The following is a 27877-nucleotide window of genomic DNA, read 5'->3' as shown; positions in this document are numbered from 1 at the left end:
TTAACCGTTAATCCCATACTTCTCGGTGAAATCTTGAAACACTTTAAGGTCATCTTTAGTTACAGTTGCTTTCTGATTTTTACGCACATTCTTAAAGTGTGCAGCTGTGCAGGGTGGTACCTTGATCTGCAAGTCATCAATTCCCAGAGACACGAATGAATATCAAAATTCAAAGTGGACGTAGGGGTCTACAAAAATACTAGTACTAAAAACAAACTTGAGAGAAAAAGAAAATCAACACCAAACATGAATCAATGCAATTGAATGACTCGCTCTTTTTTCTTTTTCTTCCCAGTATACTAACCCCCTCCCCTCTTTTTCCGTTTTTCTTCAATCCTATTTTACATTAGGACTTTTATAGGTTTAAGAATTTTCTTCTATGGACTTTTATAGACTTAATTACATTGTACTTACTGCATGTACACATTTTAAGCATCTACATTGTAAACACTTAAAAATAATGTTACAGATACAAACTATTGTACAATATTTTTATAAATTGTTGATGTAGCTTTAGCATTTTTTAAATAATTATTGGTAAGCAAAAATGTGATGTTAATGGTGAACTTATATTAAAACTAGTAAGAATTTGGTATATTAATAGTTTGTAAAAATGTTGTAAAATAGTTTGTATATGTAGCATTACTCGTAAACTAAGGTTGTATTTAGGAACTTCAATTTGGATTTGGATTTTAAATTAATACATTTGAAATGCTTTGATTATTTCAAATCCTTTGATTTTAGGAGCTATTTCAAATCCAAGCATTTTAAAGGTCTGAAATCTTTAGTGGATTTGTCAAATCCATATCATATTTTTTAAACTTCATAAACAAGTTATTTGAATATTAATTACCTAAATCCAAATCCAAATGCCAAAATCATGTCATCCAAACACACCATAAGAGATTTCTTTTTCATATAAATTAACTAATTACTAAAGTAAAGGAAGTCTACCTATATTCAAGAATTCTACCCAGAAGTTACTAATATTCAGCCGCAAATATGATTTTTGGAATGATTTCTTGTGTTGAACATCAGTTTCCTAGCTAGTCCATAGCTTCCAATTTTCGCCTTTTTCATCAATTCCCCGCAAGGAAACTCTTTCTTTTTCATGACCTTGGCAAGGGACCCAGTTTTCATTGCTTCTTTTGAAGAATTTATTTGTAAGAGTTGCACGAACAACCTCATATAGTGCATCTTTAACCTAAAAGAAACTACCAGTTTTAGCCATATAATCACTTTGGAGACATACTGATATCTAATGTAAAACTGACACTTACGAAATAGGATATATCTGAACCAGAGAAACCTTCTGTATCATTAGCTAAATATTCAAACTCCTTTTCACTTATTGTGTTAAGAGTTTTCCAATCCGGACCTGCTCAAAAGAAAAAAAAAAAAAAAATGGAGGATATTAAACAAGACATAAACTACGAAAGCATTAATCACAATGGGTTTATAACTACATTGCTTTGATTCTGCAAATGCATTGCTTTACAGAAACTGAAGTGATAGGCCACAAACTGAATGACCATTTGTGATAGAAATTAATTAATTAATTAGCCAAGTTATTAATTAATCAATTTATCATGCAAATGCGTGGTAGCACAAATAAATCACCAATAAACTAATAATGCAGCGGAAAATAAATAATACGGTGATTTGTTTACGAATGGGGAAAACCTAACGGCAAAAACCCCACCGGGTGTTTTTTAGGTCACCACTCCCGAAACTCCACTATTATTACAACAAGCGGTTACAAGTAAAGGAATCCCAAGTACCTTACCAACCTACAGTTGAACCCTTACCCTAATACCCAATTGGACTTGTTCTGTAGTGACAGTTCCCATTTCTAATACACAACTCCAAAGTACGTGACTAACCAATTGCGCAGATCCCAGTACACGACTTCAATCACCAACTGAGAAGGTTGTTGGTTGTAAAGTTCTTCAGTTCATCCACACGATAAATATCAAGAAGATGCTTGGTCACAAAACCCTACGGTGCACATGCATAGCAACTTCTTCAAGAGAAAGAGATGAACTAGGGTAAGAACTTCGTCTCCGATCACAATTTGCTTGAACAGAGTTTGCTCAAAACTTGTGCAACTTGTGAACTGTTTGACGGCCCTTAAAACAATCATTTTATATGTCTAGGGTTAGGAGAAAAGAAAGCCCAAAGACATATTCACGGATCCCAAGAAAATCAAATTTAAATTCTAAAATTCTTAAACCTCGACAGATAGAAGGTGTCGAGCAACTGTCGAAAGGTGTCGAGCACACCGAGCTTTGAACAGCTCTCTTAAGCTCGATAGATGCAGCTGTCGAGCCAGTTATCGAGATTTAATGAATTTGCACTATCAGCTTGTTTTCTTGGACAGACTTGAAGGCTTCAACACTTGGTCTTGATACATGGTTTCTTGAAGTATTTAAACAAATCCTAAATCTACCCAAATACAAGTAAAGTACTTTTTTTCAAAGGATAAGCCAATTACATAAAATCATGACATATGTTCTTAACATGTGAAACACATATGTCCTAACAATTAATCTCCCTCTTTGGCAATCCGTGACAAAACCACAACAAACAAATGAACATATGAGAGAAGTCATAAATCACTCAACTCATATTCACTTGTTGAATACAATAAAATCTATCCTAACACAAACTCTTGAAAAACTTTGCAAGAAGAGAGTTTATGGCAAGTAGACTTTGACAACCTGTATTTTTGAAACACTTTAAACAAAATCAAGGCATCTTTATGTGAAACAGAAATAATAGATTGCATACAAGTAATAAGAAGCATGTGTATTAAGGGAGAAAAGAAGCAACACATGAAGGTGTAGGTGAAAGACAACATACATCAATATAAGTAAGGAGATAAGTACAATGTATGTCAATAAATGGTCACAAGACCTTATGTATAAGAATAATGTATCTAAAAAGAAAGAAAAGAAAAAAAAAAATACATAATATCCTCACTACATCCCTCAAAGCATATCAACACTCCCCCTAACAAAATGGTCCTATACTAACTCTCCCCCTAAGAATGACTACTCTCAAATCCAAAACTACTCTCCCTTTTTATCACGAGTGACAAAGGGCAAAAGTGTCAAGCAGACATCTCATCGATAGAGCTAGCATCTCCATCAGCATCATCGTCATCACCATCATCATCATCCTCATCCTTAGATTCAGAAGCCATGGGAGAAGGTGGTGAAGGAGTAGCCTCAAGGAGCAAAACCACCCATGGATGCCTGTCGCCATGCAATACGACCGACACGAACGTTCACCTGATACAACTCCGTAGAGAGTGTATCTAGGCAAGCATCCATGCGCTGTAGCTGCGTCATGATGTCTCCTAAAGTCACATCGCCCGAAGAAGAGGGAGGAGTGAATGTGGATGGAGCAGAGAGGGATGAAGCTGAATGGGAAGGATGAGCTATTGAATCCGATTGCCGCGATCGAAACTGGGCCTCGCTACGTTTAACGGTAGCATAATCTATAGCACACATGACAGTGAAATGGTTGGAAGAGGGAAAAGGAACGGAAAAATGGCGTAAGATCCTCGTGATAGCCGAAGGAAAGATGAGCTTATCACGGGATGCTGAATCTAGATGAACATATATAATAGAAATAATGAAATGAGAAAGGAAATCTATAGTAAGATACTCAAGAAGAGTTAGAAAAAATCGAGAATGAGGCTCTGTAATGGAGTTATAGTGAGAGAGTGGATGCAAAACAAAGGTCATCACCATGTTCATGAATCTAGGACCTTTAGCAAAAGGTCAACATGGTGTAAATAGACGCTCACCCCAAACAGAAGGGCGCTCACAAAAAGCAGACATAAGCTCATCCCTGGACACAGTCCTCAGATGCTCATAACTAGGATAGTCAGGAAACTCTATCCTAGGGACCTGAAGCACATCCGCAACAAGTTGCGGTGTGATAGGAATGCACGTACCTCGAACGAGAGTGAAGAAAAGAGGTACTAAACGATCAATCCCGTGCATGTTGAAGTAAAACTCCTAGATAACCACGAGAGGACAAGTGACCGAGGCATCACACAGTGACTCCCATCCCCTACTATGAATGACAGAGGGAAGGTTGGTGTCGGCAAAGTCTGACAGAATGACTCGACGTTCCGAATGAATGCCTTGTCTAGAAAAGTTCTCTGAGAATGCCTTAAAGACATCATCATCACGGAACCAGATATGAGATAGTGTAGGATCAGAGGATGAAGAAGCTCCGGAATGAAGAGGGTTCCGGGCAGGAGTGGATTTATGCTTAGGTGCCATAGACACGACTAACGTAAACAGAAATAGAGGGAGAAACAAAAAAAGACAATCAGAAAAGTCCCAAGCAATGACAAATATATCAAGTATATTGAAAGGAGAGTACGTATGCATGGAAAATGCATGAACATGTGACATGCAAAAGAAATTGCATCATGGGCTTAGCCCAATCCAAACCTATCAGCACACAAACAGATAGCACACATCTAAATGCATGACAATACTATTATAATGCAAATGTGATGCAATGTATGAGGTTTTAAACTCATTTAAGTGAAAACGCATCCCAAAATTTCAATAAAAACTCATCAATTTTGAAAAACCCCAAAAATTTTCAAAAACCCCAAATCCTAGGTTTCAAAACATGAAATGCATGAATGTGAAAGGATTAGAAGCTTATCAAGTGAAGAAATACTTAAAAAAGCTTGAAGAAACCTTGAGGAACAGTTAAGGGAGTGAGATGAGAGAGTTTGGGAGAGAAATCAGAGAAGTATCGAGAGAGAGATCGAGTGAAATGAGTTCCGGATCACACAGGGAGCTTAAATAGTGCTGGCAGTAAATCTCGATAGAAGCAGGTGTCGAGAGGTATCGAGACATCTGTCGAGGAAGGTGTCGAGAAAATGGTCGTCGACAACTGAGGTATCGAGAAGGTGTCGAGGAACAACCCAACAGAACCAAAAACAGAAGCTCGATCGATCCACCAAGTGTCAAGAAGCTATCGAGGATGCAGACCCATTCTCGATCGATCCACTAGGTATTGAGAAGCTGTCGGGATTACGATAAGAAAAAGCTGAAGAAGCTCGACAGATAGCAAGGTATCGAGGAGGTGTCGAGCCAGCTTTTAAAAACAGTTTTTCGAGATGAGAAAAACACAGACATAAATTCAATCCTACATGCAACTCAACCAATGATCCAATCAACATATTAAGCTCTCAAAATCATCTCTCAATAAAAATTTTAAGCACATGGATCTTCAAAAACACAAACACATACACACTAAACAAGTCTAAACAATTTTATATTTCAAAAACAAGTCAAGACAGTTTAGTGAGCATACATTAACACATGTAAAACCTTGTGATGGCCAAATCACATTGTACCTACACATGTATTAAGAATAGCAAAGAATATTGCGTGTTGTGTGTAAAAAACATTGCAAGATTGCATATGTGCATACATGTTATGACGATTTGAGATATGAGAAAATCACTTTAACTTATACACAATCATAACTGCTTGATGGGGACTATCACCTTCAAGGTACATCCTAAAACTCTCACATCTCCTAGAATACACGCTTGCAATCATTTTTAAAGCATTTTTGATCTTTTTGCTTTTGATTTTTCTTTGCATTTTTTTCTTTTAAGCATATCATGCTTGGGCATATTAAAGAGAGAAAAGAAATAGCCAATGATATTTGATATTCCAATTTTGCTATGCCTAAGCATACAAATGTCATTGACACTGCACTTTTGCTATGCTAAAGCATACATGTGTCATATTATGATTGGTGGGTAATAGTGGTGAGATGGTTATTAATGCCTTTCTCTCAGGATTTTTTAGTCCTTCTCGTCAAAAAGAGTGATACAAGTGTTAAGTACAAGAGCTAACTTAATATTACTCATCACTAACAAGAGCCACAAATCTCACTTGCTTAGTTGTGCATAGAGATGCTCATTTAAGCTACAAAAGATACAAAGTTTAGAAGATTTTGTTTCAATAGCCATCTAAGGTACACAAGTACCAATGTACACAAAACACACACTGTTTTTGTATTTTTCTGATTTTTCAAATTTTTTTATTTTTATATGAAAAACAAAACAAAGCAAAACTGAAGAAAAAAAAAAAAAAAAAAAAAAAAAAAAAAAAAAAAAAAAAAAAACAACAACAACAACAACAAAAAACAACAAAAAAATGTTAAACAACCAAAGCATAAAAACTTAACTAACTCAAAACTTGAAAGAAAAACACATAAGAAATGCACAATAAAAAAAAAACAAGAAGAGAGATAGAAAAGTGACAGGATCACTTGGAACCTTTTTCCTTCCACACCCTGGAAGAACCTTTCCTTTGATTAAACCCTTGAACCGGAGGTAAGGGGGAAAAACCATTCAAGTTCGAAAGAAACATGAGAGCTTTGAGAAGATCACCAGGGGGAGCAAAAGAGGATTGAAGCTAATTCTGGTTCCCAGATGCTATCGTGTCGTTGCTCTATTGAGTGGCAAGCCACCACTTGTAGCAATTTGGTCGAGTATGACGGGCAGCTCCACAATAATGACAGAGATGTTGCTTCTTTTGTTTAGGCTTTTGAGAGTTAACCTTCTTAACCCTAGGATTTTTGACATCTTTCTTCTCAAGTTTAGGGGGTGCTCCTACGATAGATTTACCCTTGTCTATGTTCTCACTAGCTAATTCAGTTTTAATCTTATTGTTTTTAACATTATTAGCAAGAGGAACAAAAATAGTAGTACTAGAAGAAGCAATATTAGAGGAAGAGAGACCATACCCTAAGTATGTTCGATCTAAAGCAGATTTCTGAATGCTTAGCATCTCATCTAGCTTTGCACTTGAAGTCCTTTCCAGTTGAGCTCTGACTTGACACAGCTCCATCTCAAGCTTCTTGGTCTTCTCAACCAAGAAATTGTTCTCGAACCTCAGTGCTCCAATAGTCTGATTAGCCTTATCAAACTTTGTGGAAAGCTCCTCACGATCAAGTTCCACATCACTAAGCTTCTCCGTGGTTAGCCTATACAGCTTCTCATGCTTCTAAGAAAGCTTATACAGTTTCTCATAGGTTCTATGGATGTCATCTTGATCATCCATTTTCTAAAATTTGGATTCCACCAATTCCTCCTCTTCAACAACATCTTCAACAATCCCATCAATAGGATCAATAGTGGTAGTGAAGGCATTCAAGATTCCATCATCCTCATTGTCAGAATCGTCCTCAGGCTCGGTGTCACTCAAGGTAGCAGCAAGTGCCTTGCTCTTCCCAATGCTCTTGAGATATGTAGGACACTTATGTTTCATGTGACCAAAACCTTGACACCCAAAGCACTTAGGTCCTGCAGGAATAGTATACTAACCACCTTCCTTAGCATGCTTCTTCCCTTTGTCTTGGCCTTTAAACTGAGAAGAAATGGATTGCCTGCGGTCCTTGTCGAAGACCTTTCCATTTGTGTTTTTCATAAACTTCTTGAACTGCCTGGTAATGTAGGACTTCATCTTGGAATCTTCATCGTCTGAAGACTCATCCATCTTACTGCTCTTAGCCTTCAAAGCCATGCTTTTGCTTTTACCCGACTTGCCTATTCTTGTTAACCCTAGCTCGTAGGTCTGCAAGTTTCCAACCAGCTCAGTCAGAGAAATCTTGTCAATATCCTTTGATTCCTCTATTACCGTAATCTTGGCATGGAATCTCTCTAATAGAGATCAGAGCACTTTCCTCACAATCTTGGGTTCAGGAATGGTTTCCCCAAGATTGAAGGCTGAGTTCACTATGTCTTTTAGCTTGGCATAAAACTCATCGAATGACTCATCCTCCTCCATCTTTATTTCTTCAAAACTTCTAGTGACCCTTTGAAACTTTGAGTCCTTGACAGCCTTAGTACCCTCATAGGTTGTCTAGAGAATGGTCTATGCTTCCTTACCAGTTTCAGTAGAGGATATCTTTTTGAACTCCTCATTGGTGACTGCACTGAATAAGGCACTCAATGCTTTGCTGTTGAAGTTTGCCACCTTAATCTTGGCTTCATCCCAATCGGCCGGCACTTCCTTTGGCTTAGTCCAGCCAATCTCGATAGCTTGCCACACCTTTTCATCTAAAGACTACAAGAAAGCTCTCATGCAAACTTTCCAGTATGCATAGTTAGTGTCATCAAATAAAGAAGGTATGATTAATGATTGTCCTCTATCCATGACAAACAAGGGTCAATGGATCAACACAACAAATATTAAACCCTAATCAGAGTGTGCCTACTCTGATACCACTTGATAGGCCACAAACTGAATGACCCCTTGTAATAGAAATTAATTAATTAATTAGCCAAGTTATTAATTAATCAATTTATCATGCAAACGCGTGGTAGTACAAACAAATCACCAATAAACTAATAATGCAATGGAAAATAAATAACATGGTGATTTGTTTATGAATGGGGAAAACCTAACAGCAAAAACCCCACAGGGTGATTTTTAGGTCACCACTCCTGAAACTCCACTATTATCACAACAAACGGTTACAAGTAAAGGAATCCCAAGTATCTTACCAACCTACAGTTGAACTCTTACCCCAATACCCAATTGGACTTGCTCTGTAGTGACAGTTCCCCTTTCTGATGCACGACTCCAAAGTACGTGACTAACCAATTGCGCGAATCCCAGTAAGCGACTTCAATCATCAACTAATAAGGTTGTTGGTTGTAAAGTTCTTCAGTTCATCCACATGATGAAGATCAAGAAGATGCTTGGTCACAAAATCGTACGGTGCACATACACAGCAACTTCTTCAAGAGAAAGAGATGAACTAGGGCAAGAACTTTGTCTCTGGTCACAATTTGCTTGAACAGAATTTGCTCAAAGCTTGTGCAACTTGTGAACTGTTTGAAGGCCTTTAAAACAATCCTTTTATATGTCTAGGGTTAGGAGAAAAGAAAGCCCAAAGACATATTCACGGATCTCAAGAAAATTAGATTTGAATTCTAAAATTCTTAAACCTTGACAAATAGAAGGTGTCAAGCACACCAAGCTTTGACTAGCTCTCTTAAGCTCGATAGATGCAACTGTCGAGCCAGCTGTTGAGATTTAATGAATTTGCACTATCAACTTGTTTTCTTGGACAGACTTGAAGGCTTCAACACTTGATCTTGAAACATGGTTTCTTGAAGTATTTAAACACATCCTAAATCTACCCAAATACAAGTAAAGTGTGTTTTGTCAAAGGATAAGCCAATTACATAAAATAATGACATATGTTCTTAACATGTGAAACACATATGTCCTAACATGAAGTACCTTAAATATGTGTTTCCTTGCCTCCGTGTCTGGGAGAGGGACATAGATTCGCTTATCAAAACGCCTCATTTTGGCCTACGTTAACTTTGCATTAGCCTCAACCCTAAAGCAATATAGATCATAAAATATCTTATATCCATGGCCGTAGGTTAGAAGAATGGTATTTTATTCTCACCTTATCCAAATAAAAAGGAGTATTTGTGGCTGCTAGTATCAAAACATTTTTCACACAGTCACATACACCCGGAAATGTATTGAAGAAAATTTCCATTTCAGGATTACATGTATATAAGTGCAAGGAAACAATCTATGACAATGCCATGTATTAACTATTTAATAAAAGAACAATGTATGACAATTCCATGTATTAAGTATTTAATAAAACATAGAGTTATTATGAACTGCATTGCAAACTATACTACCATTTTAAGGCCTACAAATAAATGGTTGGTCATCTTCTCATCTTGTTAAGTTATGATTTTTATCATAACATTAGTATTGGCTTTGATAGACCAAGAATGTATTGACCCATTGTGATGACTTAATTGATTAATTAGCCAAACTTATTAATCAATCAAATTAACATGCAAGTTGTGTGGTAGCACAAACAAATCAACAATTAAACTAAGTATACAACGGAAATTAAATTAACACAGTAATTTGTTTACAAATGGAGAAAACCTACACGGCAAAAACCCCACCGGATGATTTTAAGGTCAACACTCCTGAGAATCCACTATTATCAAAACAAGCGGTTACAAGTAAAGGAATCCTAGTACCTTATACCAACCTACAGTTGAACCCTTATCCCAATACCAAATTGAACTTGTTTTGTAGTGAAAATCCCTCTTTTTAACGCAGGCTCCCAGTACATGACTAACCAATTGTGTGGATCTCAGTACGTGACTTAATCACCAACTTGAGAAGAATGTTAGCTGCAAAGTTCTTCAGTTCATCACACGATGAAGATTAAGAAGCTTCTTGGTCACAAAACCCTAAGGTGTACAAACACAGCAGCTTCTTCAAGAGAAAGATGAACTAGGGAAAATTCTGTCTTCGGTCATAATTTGCATGAACAAGACATTTCTTCACACTTGCGCAACTGTGCGTAACATTTGACGGCCCTTAAAATAATCCTTATATATATATTTAGGGTTGTGAGAAAAGAAAACCCAAACATATACCCACAGATTGGATGAAAAACAGCACTGAAAAATTGAGTTTCATAAACCTCGATAGATAGTCATCTATTGACCTAGTTGTCGAGCCACAGGCTTCAGCAGCTTTTAAACCTTGATAGATGCTAGCTGTCGAGCTTTAAAATCTAGCACTTCATTACTTGATTTTTGAACAGTCTTGCATGACTTTAGTACTTGAACTTGAAACCTTGTTTCTTGAAGCATTAAACACATCTTAGATCTACCCAATTACAAGTAAAGTGCGTTCTGTCAAACGATTAGCCAATTATATAAAATATTGACATATGTTCCTAACATTGAATCACATATGTCCTAACAATCTCCCTCTTTGGCAATTCGGGACAAAACCATAAAAAACAAATGAACATATGAAAGAAGTCATAAATCACTCAACTCATACTCACTTATTGAATACAATAAAATCTATCCTAACACAAACTCTTGAAAAACTTTGCAATAAGAGAGTTCATGATAAGAAAAACTTTGACAACTTGTATTTTTGAAACACTTTAAACAAAACTCATCAGGGCATCTTAGTGTGAAACAAAAATATAAGATTGCATACATTAGATAGGAAACATGTGTATAAAGAGAGAAAAGAAACAACACATGGAGAGATAGGTGAATAACATACATCAATATATATAAAAATCAAATATAAGTACAATGTATGTCAAATTATCACAAGACCAATGTACAGGAGATAATGTATCTAAAATAGAAAGAATGAAAAGATCCAAGAATCCGTACTACATCCCTCATATAAACACTCCCCCAATCTTCTATACTAACCCTCCCCTTATGAGTATGACTACTCTCATCTTAAAACTACTCCCCCTTTTTTTCACTAGTGACAAAGGACAAGTAAATCAAGTAGACATCTCATCATCACTAGGTGAGCCATCATCATCATCCTCAGCATCATCAGCACTATCAAAGCCATCGTCACTCTCATCCTTAGATGCCTCAGGAGAATAAGAGGAAGCCACTGTGAAACCACCCATCACAGCCTGTCGTCGTGTGATACAACCGACTCGAGTGTTCACCTGACACAACTTATCACTGAGAGTGTCAAGGCGAGCATCCATGCACACAAGTTATGCCATGATGGCCTCAAGTGTCACTCCACCCGCTGAAGACAAAGGAGCGAAGGTGGATGGAGCGGTAGACTCCGAAGGAGCTGCCATCTGTGTCTGGGGCTGCCTTGGTCTCAACTGTGTTGTGCTCTATCGAATGGTAGCTACATCTATGGCACACATATATGAGAAGTGGGGAGACTCAGGATAAAAGACGAAAAAATGGCGAAGGAGCCTCGTGATAGCAAAAGGAAAAATGAGCTTATCACAAGTCACCATATCCTTATAGACATCTATAAGAGAGAGTATAAAGTGTGAAGGGAAGTCAATAGAGAGATCCTCAATGATGGATAACAAAAAGCGAGCACGAGGTTCTGTGATAGTGTTATAGTGAGACAATGGATGAAGAATGAATGTCATCACCATGTTTAGGATTCTCGGACCTTTAGCAAATGCCGAGCATGAGGTGTTTTGACAATCACCCTAAGAAGAAGGTGTCTCACAAAATAAAGACGCGAGCTCATCTTTGGAAACTATCCTCAAACACTCAAAACCAGGGTAGTCAAGATGCGTTACCTTAGGGATGTGTAGTTCCTCGGATACAATATCTAGAGTAACTACCATGCGTATACCCCGAACGTGAGTAGAAAACTGAGGTATAGAGTAATCAAATCCGTGCATATTGGAGTAGAATTCCTATATGATCACGGAAGGGCACGCGACTGCGACGCCACAAAGTGACTCCCAATCCCTACTATGGATGACAGTGGGTAGGTCAGTGTTAGAAAATTCTGACAGAACGACTTGGCGTTCCAAATGAATGCTGCATTGTGAAAAGTTTTACAAGAAGTCTGATTTGGCCTTCTTATCACAAAACCAGACATGAGAGGGAGTGGGGTCAAATGGAGAAGAAAAAGAAGATGCCTCGGAAAGAAGAGGGTTCCGGGATAGAGTAGACTTACGTTTAGGTGTCATGATGCAACTAATGTAAGAAACAGAGAGAGAGAGAGACAATCAAAAAAGTACCAAGCAGTTTTAATATCAAATGATAAAAACAGGAAGGTACGTATGCATGAAAATGCATGAACATGTGACATGCAAATTTAAATGCATCATAAGCTCAACCCAATCCAAACCTACCAGCACACAACATAGCAACAAAGTAAACACACATCTAAATGCATGAAACATTGTTATAATGCAAGTGTGATGCAATGCATGAGGTTTTAAGCTTATTTATGAAACACCCATCCCAAAAATTGCAAAAAACCTTCATCAATTTTGAAAAACCCCAAAATTTAAAAAAAAAACCCAAAACCTAGATCTAAATGCATGAAGAATGAGAGATAAAGAGATCATACCAAGTGAATAGAGACAAGAATGGGCTGAAAATCACGTGGAGTGAAGGTTTTGAGAGAGAAGAGTGTGTTTGGGAGATGAAAAGGCTGAAAGCAATCGAGAGAGATCAAGGAGAAGTGAGGAAAAATCGCGTAGAAGCCTTATATAGGAATCTCATAAAGCTCGATTAATTGAGAGCTATCAAGCTTTAAAAAGGCTTGTTTTAGCTATCGAACCAGCTATCGAGGATCTAATGAGAGGTTTCCTCAACAATGAAGCTCAATGGATTGAGGTAGCCATTGAGGAAACAGAAAGTTTCTCGATGGATTGAACTAGCTATCGAGAGCAATTGGGAATGCGATAAGAAAAAACTGAAGGGTTTCGATAGATAGCTTATCTATCGAGAAGCTATCGAGATTGCTTAAAAATAGTTTTTCAAAGAAGAGAAAAACCAGATATGAATGCAATCAAGCATGCTACTCAACCAAAAATCCAAACAACATTTTAAGCTCTCAAAAACATCTCTCAACACGAAAAATGTTAAGCACATAGATCCCAAAACACAAACACACACTAAACAAGTCTAACCAATTTTATATTTAAAAAACAAGTTAAGACAGTTTAGTGAGCATACATTAACACAAGTATTCCTTGTGATGGCCAAATCATATTGTACCTGCACATGTATCAAAGGTAGCAAAGAATATTGCGTGTTGTGTATGAAAAATATCGCAAGATTGCATGAGTGTCTACATGTTATGACGATTTGAGAGATGAGAAAATCACTTTAACTTACACATAATCATAACTGTTTGATGGAGATTATCACCTTTGAGGTACATCCTATAACTCTCACGTCTCCTAGAATACACGCTTGCAATCATATATAAAGCATTTTGATCTTTTTGCTTTTATTTTTCTTTTCATATTTTTCTTTTAAGCAAACCATGCATAAACATATATGAGAGAGAAAAGAAATACCCAATTATGTTAAGCATTTGACATTCCACTTTTGCTATGCCTAAGCATGCAAATGTCATTTCATGATTGGCGGGCAACAGTGGTGAGATGGTTATTTATGCCTTTCTCTCAGGATTTTCTTGTACTTCCTGTCAAAAAGAGTGATACGAGTGTTAAGTACAAGAGATCACTTAATCTTACTTATCACAAATATGAACCACAAATCTCACTTGCTTAGTTGTGCATAAAAATGCTCATCTAAGTTACAAAAGATACAAATTTTAGAAAAACCAAGGTATACAAGTACCAATGTACACAAACATACACTGTTTTTGAATTTTTCTGATTTTTTAATTTTTTTTATATGAAAAACAAAGTAAAACAAAACTGAAAAATAACCAACCAAAAACATGTTAAACAAAGCAATGCATAACTAGACTGACTCAAAAGAGTAAAGCAAAACACACAAGTAATGTAAAACAAAAACACAAAGAGGAGAGAGAGAGAGAGAAAAAGTGACAGAATCACTTGAAACCCTTTTCCTTCCACACCTTGGAAGAACCTTTCCGTTTAGCAAACCCTTGATCCTACGATAAGGGGGAAGAATTAAAACTGTTCAAGTTCGAAAGGAACATGAGAGTTTTGAGAAGTTTCTAAGAGGAGCAAAAGAGGATGGAAACTGATTCTAGTCTCCCGACGCGATCATGTTATTGCTCTTTTGAGTGGCTAACTACTTGTAGTAATTAGGTCAAGTATGTCCAACTGTGCCACAGTGATGACAGAAATGCTACTTTTTATGCTTAGGCTTTTGAGAGTTTCCCTTCTTAGCCCTAGGGTTCTTAATCTCTTTCTTATCAAGCTTAAGGGGTGCTTCTAAGATAGATTTACCCTTGTCTATGTTCTCACTAGCTAATTCATTCTTAATATCATTGTTCTCAGTTTCAACATTATTAGTAGGAGGAACAAAAATAGTAGTACTAATAGAAGCAATACTAAGAGAAGAGAAATCATACCCTAAACCGATTCGATCGGAAGCAGATTTCTGAAGACTGAGCATCTCATCAAGCTTAGCATTTGAAGTCCTTTCCAACTGAGCTCTGATTTGGAACAATTCTACCTCAAGCTTCTTGGTCCTCTCAACCAAGAAATCATTCTCAAATCTCAATGCCCCAATAATCTGATTGGCTTCATCAAACTTTGTAAAGATTTCTTCTCGCTCAAGTTTCACATCACTAAGCTTTTTGGTGGCCAACCTATACAACTTCTCATGCTTTTTTGAGACCTCGTATAACTTTGCATTGGCTATTTGGATGTCATCTTGTTCATCCATCTTCTCAAACTTAGACTCCACCAATTCCTCTTCTTTATCCATTTCTTCAACAATCCCCTCAGTAGGATTTATAGTGGCAGCGAAGGCATTTAGGATTCCATCATCCTTATTATTGGAGTCATCTTCAGGCTCAGTGTCACTCAAGGTAGCAGCAAGTGCCTTGCTTTTTACGATGGTCTTGAGATAAGTAGGGCACTTTTGTTTCATATGTCTGAAATCTTGACACCCAAAGCACTTTGGTCCTGAGGCAATAGTGTACTAACCACCATCCCTAGCATCCTATTTCCCTTTATCTTGGTTCTTGAACTGTAAGGAACTGGATTGCCTACAGCCCTTGTTGAAGCCCTTCCCATTGGCATTCTTCATGAACTTCTTGAATTGTCTTGTAATGTAGGACTTCATTTTAGAATCTTCGTCGTTTGAAGACTCATTAGTGTCACTGCTTTTAGCTTTCAAAGCCATGCTCTTGCTCTTGCTTGATTTCTCTATCCTCGTCAAACCCAACTCATAGGTCTGTAGATTTCCAACCAGTTCAGTCAAAGGAATTTTGTCGATGTCCTTTGATTCCTCAATGGCAGTTATCTTGGCATGGAATCTCTCGGGTGGAGAGCTGAGCACTTTTCTCACAATCTTGGATTCAGGAATGGTTTCCCCAAGATTAAAGGCTAAGTTTACTATGTCCTCAAACTTGGCATAGAACTCATCAAACGACTCATCCTCCTCCATCTTGATCTCCTCAAAGCTTGTAGTGAGCCTCTAAAGCTTTGAATCCTTGAAGGCGTTGGTTCCTTCATAGGTTGTCTAGAGAATGGTCTATACTTCCTTAACAGGTTTAGTAGAGGATATTTTCTTGAATTCCTCATTTTTGACTGCCCTAAATAGAGCATTCAATGCTCTGCTGTTGAAGTTTGCCGCATTGATCTTAGCATCATCCTAGTCGACCGACGCTTCTGTAGGCTTACTCCAGCCTATCTCCACAGCTTGCCACACTTTCTCATCTCAAGACTACAAGAAAGCTCTCATGCATACTTTTCAATATGCATAGTTAGTGCCATCAAATAAATGAGGTATTATAAGAGACTATCCTCTATCCATGACAAACTTGGGTCAATGGATCATACAGCAAAGATTAACCCTAATCAGAGTGTGTCTGCTTTGATACCACTTGATAGGCCAAGAATGTATTGACCCCTTGTGATGACTTAATTGATTAATTAGCCAAGTTTATTAATTAATCAAATTAATATGCAAGTTGTGTGGTAGCACAAACAAATCACCAATTAAACTAAGTATGCAGTGGAAATTAAATTGACACGGTGATTTGTTTACGAATGGGGAAAACCTACACAGCAAAAACCCTATCAGGTGATTTTAAGGTCATCACTCCTAAGAATCCACTATTATCAAAACAAGCATTTACAAGTAAAGGAATCCCAGTACTTTATACTAACCTACAGTTGAACCCTTACCCCAATACCCAATTGGACTTGTTTTGTAGTAACAATCTCTCCTTTCAATGCACGACACCTAGTACGTGACTAACCAATTGCGCAGATCCCAATACGTGACTTAATCATCAACTTGAGAAGAATGGTGGCTAAAAAGTTCTTTAGTTTATCACACGATGAAAATCAAGAAGCTCGTTGGTCACAAAACCCTAAGGTGTACAAACACAGTAGGTTCTTCAAGAAAAAGATGAACCAGGTAAAATTCTATCTCCGGTCACAATTTGTGTGAACAAGACTTTTCTTCACACTTGTGCAGCTGTGCATAACATTTTACGACCCTTAAAATGATTCTTATATATGTCTAGGATTGTGAGAAAAGAAAGCCCAAACAGATACCCACGGATTGGATGAAAAACAGCTCTAAAAAACTGAATTTCATAAACCTCGATAGATAGCCATCTATCAAGCTAGTTGTCGAGCCACGGGCTTCAACAGCTTTTAAACCTCGATAGATGCTAGTTGTCAAGCTAGCTATTAATCTTTAAAATCTAGCACTTCATTACTTGATTATTGAACAGACTTGTATGGTTTTAACACTTGAACTTGAAACCTTGTTTCTTGATGCATTTAACACATCCTAGATCTACCCAATTACAAGTAAAGTACGTTTTGTCAAAGGATTAGCCAATTACATAAAATGTTGACATATGTTCCTAGCATTGAATCACATATGTCCTAAAAGGCTTATTCCATGACAAAAAGTGTTGTAATTGCATAAATTTGTTTCCTTGTATTTTTGTGGGATTTTATTGTATTGGGTTTAGTATTAAGTTGGTGAAGACTCAAGCTTAATTGAAGATCAAGTGGATTTCACGAAAAGCTAGTGAGAAGCTAACCCACGAAGTAGCCACATGAGAAGCATATGACTAGAACCTGAAAAGTCATGCCAGGTTGTCAGTTTCATGAGTATCTCGCGGGTAAGGCCTTCCCGCGAAGTACTCGTGAAATATTCTGCCTAAAGGATTTTTAAGTATGACTTTCTTACCCTTCACCCTTACTATATATACCCTCATTACCCACAGAAATTGTAAGGAGGTCATTCAGAGAGAAAAACCCTAGATAGGTTTTTTACAACACACACACCCATCTTTTAAAGAGAGAGCTACTCATCCTTAGAGAGAAATCATTCTAGCCTCTTCTCTTTCCCTCTCCCATTGTCACACCTTGAGAGGATATTTATATCCAAACACAACTCACACCTTTTCAGAGTGTAGAGAGTGTTTTAGAGCTTAGGAAGTTTTGGGAATTTGCCAAAAGAAGCTGATGAGGCTTGACGAATGCAATCGGGCGTATTGCGGGATCCGGAGAGCTAGAGAAGACAAGGTTTAGCGAAGTCAGTTGGTAACAGGAGCTTGGAGGGCTCAAGTACATTGGGTAGACTAGGCTTGGAGGGTCTTTTGTTATTTGTGTACTCCAACTTTATTCTCTAGTGAATTGATTTACCGCTTAGAGGGCGGTGGAGAGGTTTTTCGCCGAGTTCTTAGGTTTCCTCTTCGATAACACATCGGCGTGTTATCTTGTGTTTGCATTCTTCTTCCCTACTCTCTTAGCTTTCATTTTACTGCAATTTGATGAATATAGCTTAAAGCAGTTATATTGTTTATCCACTCTCATTTACTCTATTCCGCATGTAGTTTAAGATAGAGTAAAACCAATTGAGCCGTAATTTTAATTTGGGGGTCTAAACAGCTCTTGTGTTTTCACACAAATTTGAACTTTCACATCTATTGTATGTTAATGATTCATTTTCAAAAAATAAAATTCAATTAATAAACTTAATCACAAATAATGCATAACCCTAGTACATTTGAGGTATACAAGAATAAAAACAACAACAATAAAAAGGCCTTAGTCCCAATTTTTTTGGGTTAACTAAGGATCTTCAATAGATTAATTTGTGTCCATTATATGTATTATTTTTCTCCATTTTATTTTATTTATAGTTCCACACATATAAATAATTAAGGAGTCTTTCTCCTTATCAATGTGGAATTCCACATTTGAGAAACTATTTATCTTCCATAATAATTCTTATATCTTTACATTTTAATCATTATTTTAATTACAGAATATTAAAATGTTAGAAACTATTCAAACTCATACTCTCTCGATTTGTCACTTCCTTAATTTATGACATTTTTTACTAATGGTAACGTTATTTTTGGTCTTTCTCTATTATTTTTCTTTCCTTCAACCTGAATTCATCTCACTCTCTCTTACTAGTGCAATAGTTGCTCTTCTCTGAGGATGACCAAATCATTTTAAATGACTCTTCCTCATCTTTTCAACAATAGAGGTCTTCCTTATCTTTTTGTGGATTTCTTCATTTTGAATCTTATATTTCCATCTATTTCCTATTATCTGTCTTAACTATCTCATTTCAGTTAACTTATTTTATGAATATGTTACTTCTTAAAAACCCAACATTTAGCACCATAGAGCATATTTAGTCTTATAACAATCTTATAAAACTTTTTCTTTAACTTTATAAGCATTGTACTATCACAAAATAATCCTTTTATGTTTCTCCCCTTCATCCACATTGCTCTTATTTTATTATTCACATCATTTCCAATCTCTCAATCCTTGTGAATTTTTATCCAAGATATCTCAAGCTCTTATTCTATAGTATTTCTTGACCATTGAATTTTATATTCCTTTCATTTATTTATACTTTTACTAAATTTGTATTCCATGTATTATGTTTTAGTTCTATTTAATTGAAAGCCTTTAGATTTTGGAGCATCTCTCCAAATATATAGTGATAAGATCTCACTTCTGATGCCTCTACTTGTTCTCACACTAGTTATAGCTCTATCAAACACTTAAAACTTACTATACTTAGAGGAAAGCCTTTTTTTTCCAAAACTCATTGCATAAACTCTCTAGAACCATATCATATGTTTTCTCTAGGTCAATAGAGACCCATGAAGATCTTTACAAGCCTCTATATTTTTCCATTAGATGTCTAGGTATGAAAATAACTTCTATGGCTGATTGTCTTGCCATAAAACCAAATTGATTTTCTAATATTGTTGTTTTATATCTTAACATATGTTCAATCACTCTTTTCCAAAGCTTCAAAGCGTAACTCATAAATTTAATTTCATGGTAATTTGTAAAATTTTAATATCTTCCTTGTTCTTTTAGATAGGTATTAAAGTACTTATCCTCCACTCATTAGGCATATACAAGAGTTTAAACTAAAAGGAAAAATTAAAACCTAAAATTCAAAAGAAAACATAGCCATCTTTGGACCACACACATGATTTCAAGTTACCTAAGCTTAAATACCTTAACTTAGGTCACCCATACTAAACATATCAGTTCAAATTTTCTATCAAATCCCTCAATTCCATTTTATAAGGATGAAAATGTTCAATAAGATGCCTTTCAACTCACATCATGAAATGTAAAAAATTCATAACGAACAGAATAGTAATAAACTAAGATAAGTTATTGACAAACTACTTGCCCCCAATCTTAATCTAGGCATGTGAATTATAATATATAAAAATGAAGCTTGGAGCAAATCACTCTAAATCTATTTCCAGGGAAAACAAAATACCTGCATATGTACAAGAAGTTCTGATTTGATTCGTCGAGCTGCTCCATTCTCATTGTTTTCACCTCGTTTGCCACATAAGGAGTCAATTTCGTCAATAAAAACAATGGAGGGAGCCTTTTCACGAGCCACTTGGAAAATATTTTTGACTTGCGTTTCACCATCTCCCATCCATTTAGACACAATGTCCGATGGAGAAATACTGTGTACAGACAGTACACTTGTAAATGTGTTGGTAACATTCCATCTATATAAAATGATTGGGAAGCAAATACATCTACATCTATGGGAAATATGTGCATGAACCGTAATAAATGCAGCTGAATAAAACTGGTTGAAAAAAGTAGAGACTAAAACAATCGGAGATGGGAATCAATTGAAGCATAATGACGTAAATAATGAATTCACAAATCCAACACATTCCAATAATGTGATAATTGCAATGAAAAAGCTTATGAAAGGAGCCAAACACCCAACCATGTGAAGTAAGGAAACTACATCAACAATATAAAATATTAAGAACTCGAGTCCATATTTGCTGAAACTCAAATATCTTAGATTTCAACAAGAATATTTAATCTATCAAACCCAAATTTAACGAATTTTTGTCCGTCATCTCAATTATTTGACATTGTATTTCTACTCAATTATTGGACATTGAAAACAAGAAATTTGAATGGTGTTGGATGCATCAAAGATAAAAATCAAAGAGTGTTAGTAAAATAAGAGAAAAATAAAGAGAGAAGGAAAAGTTTGTTAGGTTCTAAATGTTTAGAACAATTGACAAATCGTGAACACAAACTTGTCTAGATGTAGATCTTAGAGTTTATAGGTTTTATTAGACAATGCTCAAGGTGATTCAAGTCAAGATTCAAGAACATACAAGTTGCAGGAAGAAGATTTCATAATCTGTCTGGTTCAATCAATCGAAAGACAGGCTCGATCGATCGAAAGTCGTATCTGCAGAATTTTAATTAAGCCCAAACAGCAGTTCAAGCCCATTTAGGATTAGGGTTTCTAATCTACTTCTCCCAGTATATAAAAGAAACCCTAAGCACGTTTTTATAAGGCTTTTCAGAGAGAAAAGAGTGTGCCTCTTTTGTATTTAGGGTTTTGTTCCTAAAAAACTCTCTTATGTCTTCTACCGGTGCTATTTCTTGAAGAATCTCAACATCCGGTATTGTAGAAGTTGCTGCCTTCTCTAGTCATCAAAGGTGCTGATGATCTAAACCTTCAAGGGTGGTCTTGGAGTCAAAAACAGGAGAGTTTGTGTTGCTAAGCCTTTGAGTGGGATCTCAAAGTCACAAACGGGGGTGTTTGTGTTTTGCAAAGGCCAAAGAAAGAAGGAGTCCATGGATTCGGAACTTGCACGTGGTTGTGTCAGTAAGTTCTACTGGTGGGTAGCAATAAGAAGTCAAGCGTGGGGTCTTGTAAGTCTTATTGTATGAATTTCGATTCTTTCTAGTGGATTTGTTTTTTACCTTGAGGATAGCTAGGTTAAATCCTCCCCAGGTTTTTTACCGGTTTGGTTTTCCTGGGTTATCATATCGTTGTGTTATTTATTTTTCCGCTGCTTTGCATGATATGATTGTTTGATTGTGATAACCTAGATTTGGAATTTGGACTAAGTAACAACTTGGCTAATTACCTAGATTAATCCAATTGTGTTTGTAAGGGGTCTAAAAACTAAAAAGTTATTTTGATAAACCAACGGAGGATAAAAATCATAGGTTTGTTCAAAGAGTTAAGGGAACCTCCGATTGAGTAGTTACTATAACAATAGGGACACTACTTAACCCAAAAGAATTATGTCTATGAGTTTTAATTCAATTATGTTATATTAACCACTCCCTCTTTTCATTTATATTCAATATGGGATTTCACTTACTTGTGTATATCCAACACTGAGGTAAAAAACTGTATTAAAGATGATGAAAAGGGAAAAAGCTATGGGATTGGATGGAATCCCCATTAAGGTTTGGAACTACTTGGGTGATGTGGGTGTATACTAGTTGACAAAATTTTTCAATAAGATCTTAAGTGTTAATAAAATGCCTATGAATGGAGGAGAAATACTGTAATACCTATTTATTGGAATAAGGGTGGATACCCAAAACTATACAAACTACCATGGTTAGGTTCTAAATATTTAGAAATAAATGTTTAGGTTTTAATTTTATGTAAGTTGGCAAACCGAGTACAAATACATGTCTAGTTTAAGATATTTATGTCTTAGAACAATGTTAGACATTGCTTAAGTTGATTCAAGTCAAGATTCAAGACCAGTCAAGTTACAGAAAGAAGAATTTAGAAATTGTAAGGCTCAACTGATCGAGAGAAAGGTTAGACCGATTGAACTGTGTTTTCTGCAAATTTTAAATCAAACCCGAAAGCTAGCGAAACGTTTAGGATTTGAATCCAACACTGTTAGGTATAAAAGGAAAACCCTAATTCACATTTCAGAAGTCTTGTGAGTTACTTCTGTGAGATTTGAGAGTTTCTGTGACCTTATAACTCAAAGTCACAAAGTCACAAACAGGGATGTTTGTGTGCAACAAATTCAGATAGAAGAGTTCGTGAAATCAAAGTTATGTGTGGTCACATAAATAAGTACTACAAAAGGTAGCATTAGATTTAGGGAAAAATCTATTGTAAAACTTCCATTCTATATAGTGAATTTGTTGCCTTGAGGAATTTTTAAGTTAAATCCTCTCCAAATTTTTTACCTCAAAACTGGGCAATTTCATTGGTTTTCTTAGGTCATCATATCGTTTGTTTTCTTTACTTTTCTGCACTCAGTGATATGATTATTTGTGTTTAACCTAGAACTGAATAGTAAACCTAAGTAACAACTTGGTTAATTAATTAGGTTAAACAATCTTAATTTATAGATGTCTAAATAAACAAACAATTGGTATCAGAGCCGATTAGCTCTTGATTAGGTAGTTTTACTAGAGTTGATCCTTGACCCCTGCTATCATGGGTTCTCATATCTTTCCTTTGAGTTCAATTAAATTGAAAATTGAATGGTTTCATTGGTTTTCTTAGGTCACCATATCGTTTTTCTTCTTTACTTTTCTGCACTTAGTGATATGATTATTTGTGTTTAACCTAGAACTAAATAATAAATTTAAGTAACAACTTGGTTAATTAATTAGGTTAAACAATCTTAGTTTACAAGGGTCTAAATAAACAAACAATTGGTATCAGAGCCAGTTAGCTCTTGATTAGGTAGTTTTACTAGTTTTATTAGTTTACAGGGGTCTAAATAAACAAACAACCATGAAATTAAACTTAAGTCACATTATGAAACTTTGGGAAAGAATGATTGCACATAGGTTAAGAACGAAACAGCTGTATTAGAGAATCAATTTGGTTTTATGCTAGGTTAATCTAACATAGAAGCTATTCACTTACTTAGATGTCTAATGGAAAAATATGGAGAGACCTATAAAGATCTTCATCTAGTTTTCATTGATCTTGAGAAAACATATAATAGGGTTCCTAGAGATGTTATGATGTGGGTTTGGAGAAGAAAAGAGTTTCTCTAAAGTATATTAATTCGATTAAGGATATGTATGACAAAGCTGTAATTAGTGTTAAAACAAGTTGAGGAATCACAAGTAAGTTTCCTATCGCTATAGGCTTGCATTAAGGATCAACATTAAGCCCATATCTCTTTGCACTAGTGAGGAATGAGCTCACTAAATCAATTCAAGAGGAAGATCCTTGGTGTAGGGATTATGCAGATGATATAGGCATAGTGGATGAATCTAGAAGTGGAGTTAATGCCAAGTTAGAAATTTGGTGAGATGATCTAGAATCTAAAGGCTTTCGTTTAAATAGGACTAAAACGGAATAAATGAAATATAATTTTAGTAAAAGTAGAAATGAAAACAAAGGCTTGGTAAGACTTGATGGTCAACGGATACTAAAGAGAGAGAACTTTCAATACCTTGGATTAATAATTCATAAAGATAGAGAGATTAAAGAGGATGTCAATCATAGTATAGGAGTAGGATGGATGAAGTGGAGAGGTGCATCAAGATTATTATATGATCGGAGAATACCTATTGGGTAAAGAGAAAATTTTATGAGACTATTATACAACCAACTATCTTTTGTGGTACTGAATGTTGGGCAATTAAGAAGTAACGTCTCCATAAAATGAATGTAGCAGAAATGAGAATGTTAAGATGGATCAGTAGGAATACAAGGAAATATAGGATTTGAAATAAGGAAATATTGAAAGCTCAAAATGTGTGAAAACACAAGAGCTTGTTTAGACCCCCAATTCAAATTACGGCTTGGTTGATTTTACACTAACTTAATACTAAGTGTGGAATAGTGTAAACACAAGCAAGTAAACACGAGAGCTACTCTAATCCATATTTAAAGCAACACAGCAGTAAAATGAAATAAACAAGAGTAGGGAAAAGAGATGCAAACACAAATAACACCAAGATGTGTTATCAAAGAGGAAACCAAAGACCTAGGTGAAAAACCTCTCCGCCGTCCTCCAAGCGGTAATCAATCCACTAGACAATCAGTTGGGATACATGGGTAAGCAAGAGACCCTCCAAGCCTAATCTACCCTCTGTACCTAAGCCCTCCAAGCTCCTATTCCAACAAGGCTTCTCGGAACCATGTTTTGTCTAGCTCTTCGGATCCCGTAATAAGCTACATGTTGCATCTGCCATCCTTGGCTTCTTCCAATGTTTCCCAGCAACACCAAAACCTCACTAGACACTCTCAAAAGGTGTGGTAAGTCTTTGGGCTATTGACATCTCAATGGTATGGAAATTAAGAGGTAGGAGATGAGGAAATTCCACAAACAAATTGTAGAGAATTGTTGGTATAACAATTTCTAACTCTCAAGTGTTTTAGCTAGGGTTTTATCTCTGAAGCTCTCCTTCACATTTGTGGGTAATATGGGTATATATAGTGAGGGTACAGAAAATGTGTATCAGGCAGTATAGACTGGCAGAACAAAATGTCTCGTGGGTGTCTCATGGGAAGGCCTTACCCACGAGATACTCGCGAGACACAGCTGTCTCCATCTATACAGACTCTTTGCATTCCAATCATGTGCAAGGCACATGCTTCACTTCGCGGGAAGCTTAGTTGCGAGACACCCACGAGAAGTCTTCTAGCTTCACTTGCTTGAGTCTTCACACTCTCTTTCTAACACACACAACCCTTACAATCAAATCTCACAACAAATACAGGGTACACAAGATTGAAAATAATTACAATCAAATTTGGCATGGAATAAAAGCCAACAAAATACATATTTGTAAATCACAACTTTACAAATATGTTTAAAAATAGGGGTAGCTCCTATTGATGAAAAGATGACGGAGAGTCCCTTAAGATGGTTTGGTTACATTCAAAGGAGAGCGAGTAATAACCCAGTAAGTGTAATTAACAACATGTATTGCCTTTTCACGTCATTTGGGAGGTGGAAATGGAATGAAAAGAATATTTTCAGAATATTCCTTCCATTCCCTTGTTTGGGAGTTTTAATAGATGAAATAGAAAGTCAATTTCTTTTTTTGAAAGTTTAAGTGGAAGGGAATGAAATGGGAAGGAGGGAACACTCATTCCTCTCTATTTTCTCAAAAGCTCAATTTTTCACTCCCTCCAAAATTTGAAGGAATTGAAGAGAATAAAAATATCCCTATATAATCAATCATTTATTTTAAAATGGAGATCTAATCATAGTTTTCAAAATGTGAATCATATCGTGAATTGATTTTTTATTTTTCTGTGTAGTGTATCGTAAATTACACAAACATTTAATAAAATTTATAAAAAAATTATAGATATACATATATGAATGGTATATTAATTATAAATTTTAATATATTTAATAAATTTTGTCTAATCAACTCCATCTAAGTTAATGTTATTATCATGTTCATCATTTTGCAAACTTATTTCTTCAACAAAATTTTCTTCATCATCATCAACATTTACTCTCTCTCTTTTTTTTAAATAATTTTTAAAAAAAATTTCTTCTTGACATTCTTGTTTCTTGGACTTATAACAATAATAACAAAAATAATAATAATAATTATATTGTTAGTTAATACCTTAGTTATAGTATAGAAAAAAATGTAAATATGAAAGTGAAGTGTAAGTATGTAGTCCAAATTTTGTAGGAGAATCGAAAATTAATTATGGACATGCTATTTTATTAGGCTAAATTAAGTAACCTAATAATTGTGTATTAAAAACAAGTCTAACAACTTGTTAGATTCAAATAAAAGTACAGATTTTAACAATAAATAAATAAATACACATTTTAAAGCATATATCTATATATCGTACGATACGTATGATGTTACGATATGATATGATTCATACGATACATACACTATATTGTACAATTCATGGGCACTTACATACACTCTTACAATATGAAACTTTTTACACACTATATGAAACGTATCGTACGATACTGATAACTATGGGTCTAATAGTAATATTGTTATAAAATGATTTCATTCATTTCTCTTAATGTTATTCACAAATAAGGTTACTTACCTTCTATTCCTTCTCATTCATTTGTTTTAAAACATCCAAATAAAATTATTTAATTCCATTTAATTCTATTATTTTCCATTCATTTACATTACTTAAAAACATTATATCCCATTATATTCTTTTCTATACCTTTATAATTTACTCATTTCATTTCATTCCTTTATAAATTCCTAAACGAAGTGTTAACACTTGCTAGAAGATGAAGATTTGTTCTTTTATCTCTTGCCATGTATAATTCTTTCATCATTCATTATTGTAATTCACTTTAAAATATAAATAGGAAAATTTTATGTTTATTTTGTACTTGCAATGTAAATTTACATTTTAGACGCATAAAAGGTGGTAAATGTTGTATACATTTGCAGAAAGCGTATAATATTTACCACTTTTTGCAAATATGTATAACAATTTCGACTTGTGTATTTATAATGTAAGTTTACATTGCAAGTAAAATGTAAACATATAAAGTTCTATATAAATATTATCTATATAAAGGAAACTTTGCCTCGCCTGCAATTGCCTTTGCTAGAAGGGTCTTCCCTGATCCAGGTGGACCATATAGTAATACAGCCCTCCATGGTTTTCGATTCCCTAAACAGGAGATCAAAACCCAGCCATTCTAATGCATTGAAACTTAAGAATATCAAAATAAACTAACTAAAAGCAGAGATTAGAAAACCCACAATGATGGAGGAGCAACTTACCAGTAAAAAATTGAGGATACTTTTTAGGGCATATGGTAGCTTCTCTCAATACCTCTTTGCAAACCTCAAGTCCGCCCACTTCATTCAACTTCACAGGACTCAATTTCGGGGACGAGTCCGTAGGGCCAAGCGTGAATTCTGCTGTATGAGTTGTAGTGGATTCAAGATTTAGTTTTTTATTTATTGCTGTTGCACTATTATAATATGGCTGAAGTTGCTTTTTAAACTCATCAAATGCCTTCATATAAAGATCATAAGCACTTTTCCATTCTTTTCGTTTATCTGCTTCAGTTGCCCGAGTTAGAATTTTCACAGCATTCGTGAAGGACGGGGTAGTCAT

At 35.5% G+C, this 27877-nt stretch overlaps 1 protein-coding gene across 1 annotated transcript; it reads right to left on the bottom strand.

The window, feature by feature from the left end:
* LOC115986017 (protein SUPPRESSOR OF K(+) TRANSPORT GROWTH DEFECT 1-like) lies at positions 1 to 27877 on the bottom strand. Its single transcript, XM_031108888.1, has 9 exons — positions 27538 to 27877; positions 27323 to 27424; positions 20288 to 20490; positions 16850 to 16868; positions 9484 to 9533; positions 9299 to 9383; positions 1281 to 1369; positions 1130 to 1204; positions 1 to 126 (listed from the first exon to the last, which is right to left on the bottom strand). The coding sequence occupies exons 1-9, from the start codon at positions 27875 to 27877 to the stop codon at positions 1 to 3; spliced, it is 1089 nt and encodes a 362-aa protein (XP_030964748.1).

Source organism: Quercus lobata, chromosome 4 (assembly GCF_001633185.2).
Source record: "Quercus lobata isolate SW786 chromosome 4, ValleyOak3.0 Primary Assembly, whole genome shotgun sequence".
Classification (NCBI taxonomy): domain Eukaryota; kingdom Viridiplantae; phylum Streptophyta; class Magnoliopsida; order Fagales; family Fagaceae; genus Quercus; species Quercus lobata.
This window is presented reverse-complemented; position numbering and strand designations above follow the sequence as displayed.

What these genes read in the sequence shown, in the direction of transcription:
- LOC115986017 (XM_031108888.1), bottom strand. Translation starts at nt 27,877, where the DNA reads ATGACTACCCCGTCCTTCACGAATGCTGTGAAAATTCTAACTCGGGCA. An exon ending in GTATCCTCAATTTTTTACTG is followed by an intron (nt 27,425 to 27,537) that starts GTAAGTTGCTCC and finishes TCTCCTGTTTAG; the next exon opens with GGAATCGAAAACCATGGAGG. An exon ending in CGAGGCAAAGTTTCCTTTAT is followed by an intron (nt 20,491 to 27,322) that starts ATAGATAATATT and finishes TACTGTCTGTAC; the next exon opens with ACAGTATTTCTCCATCGGAC.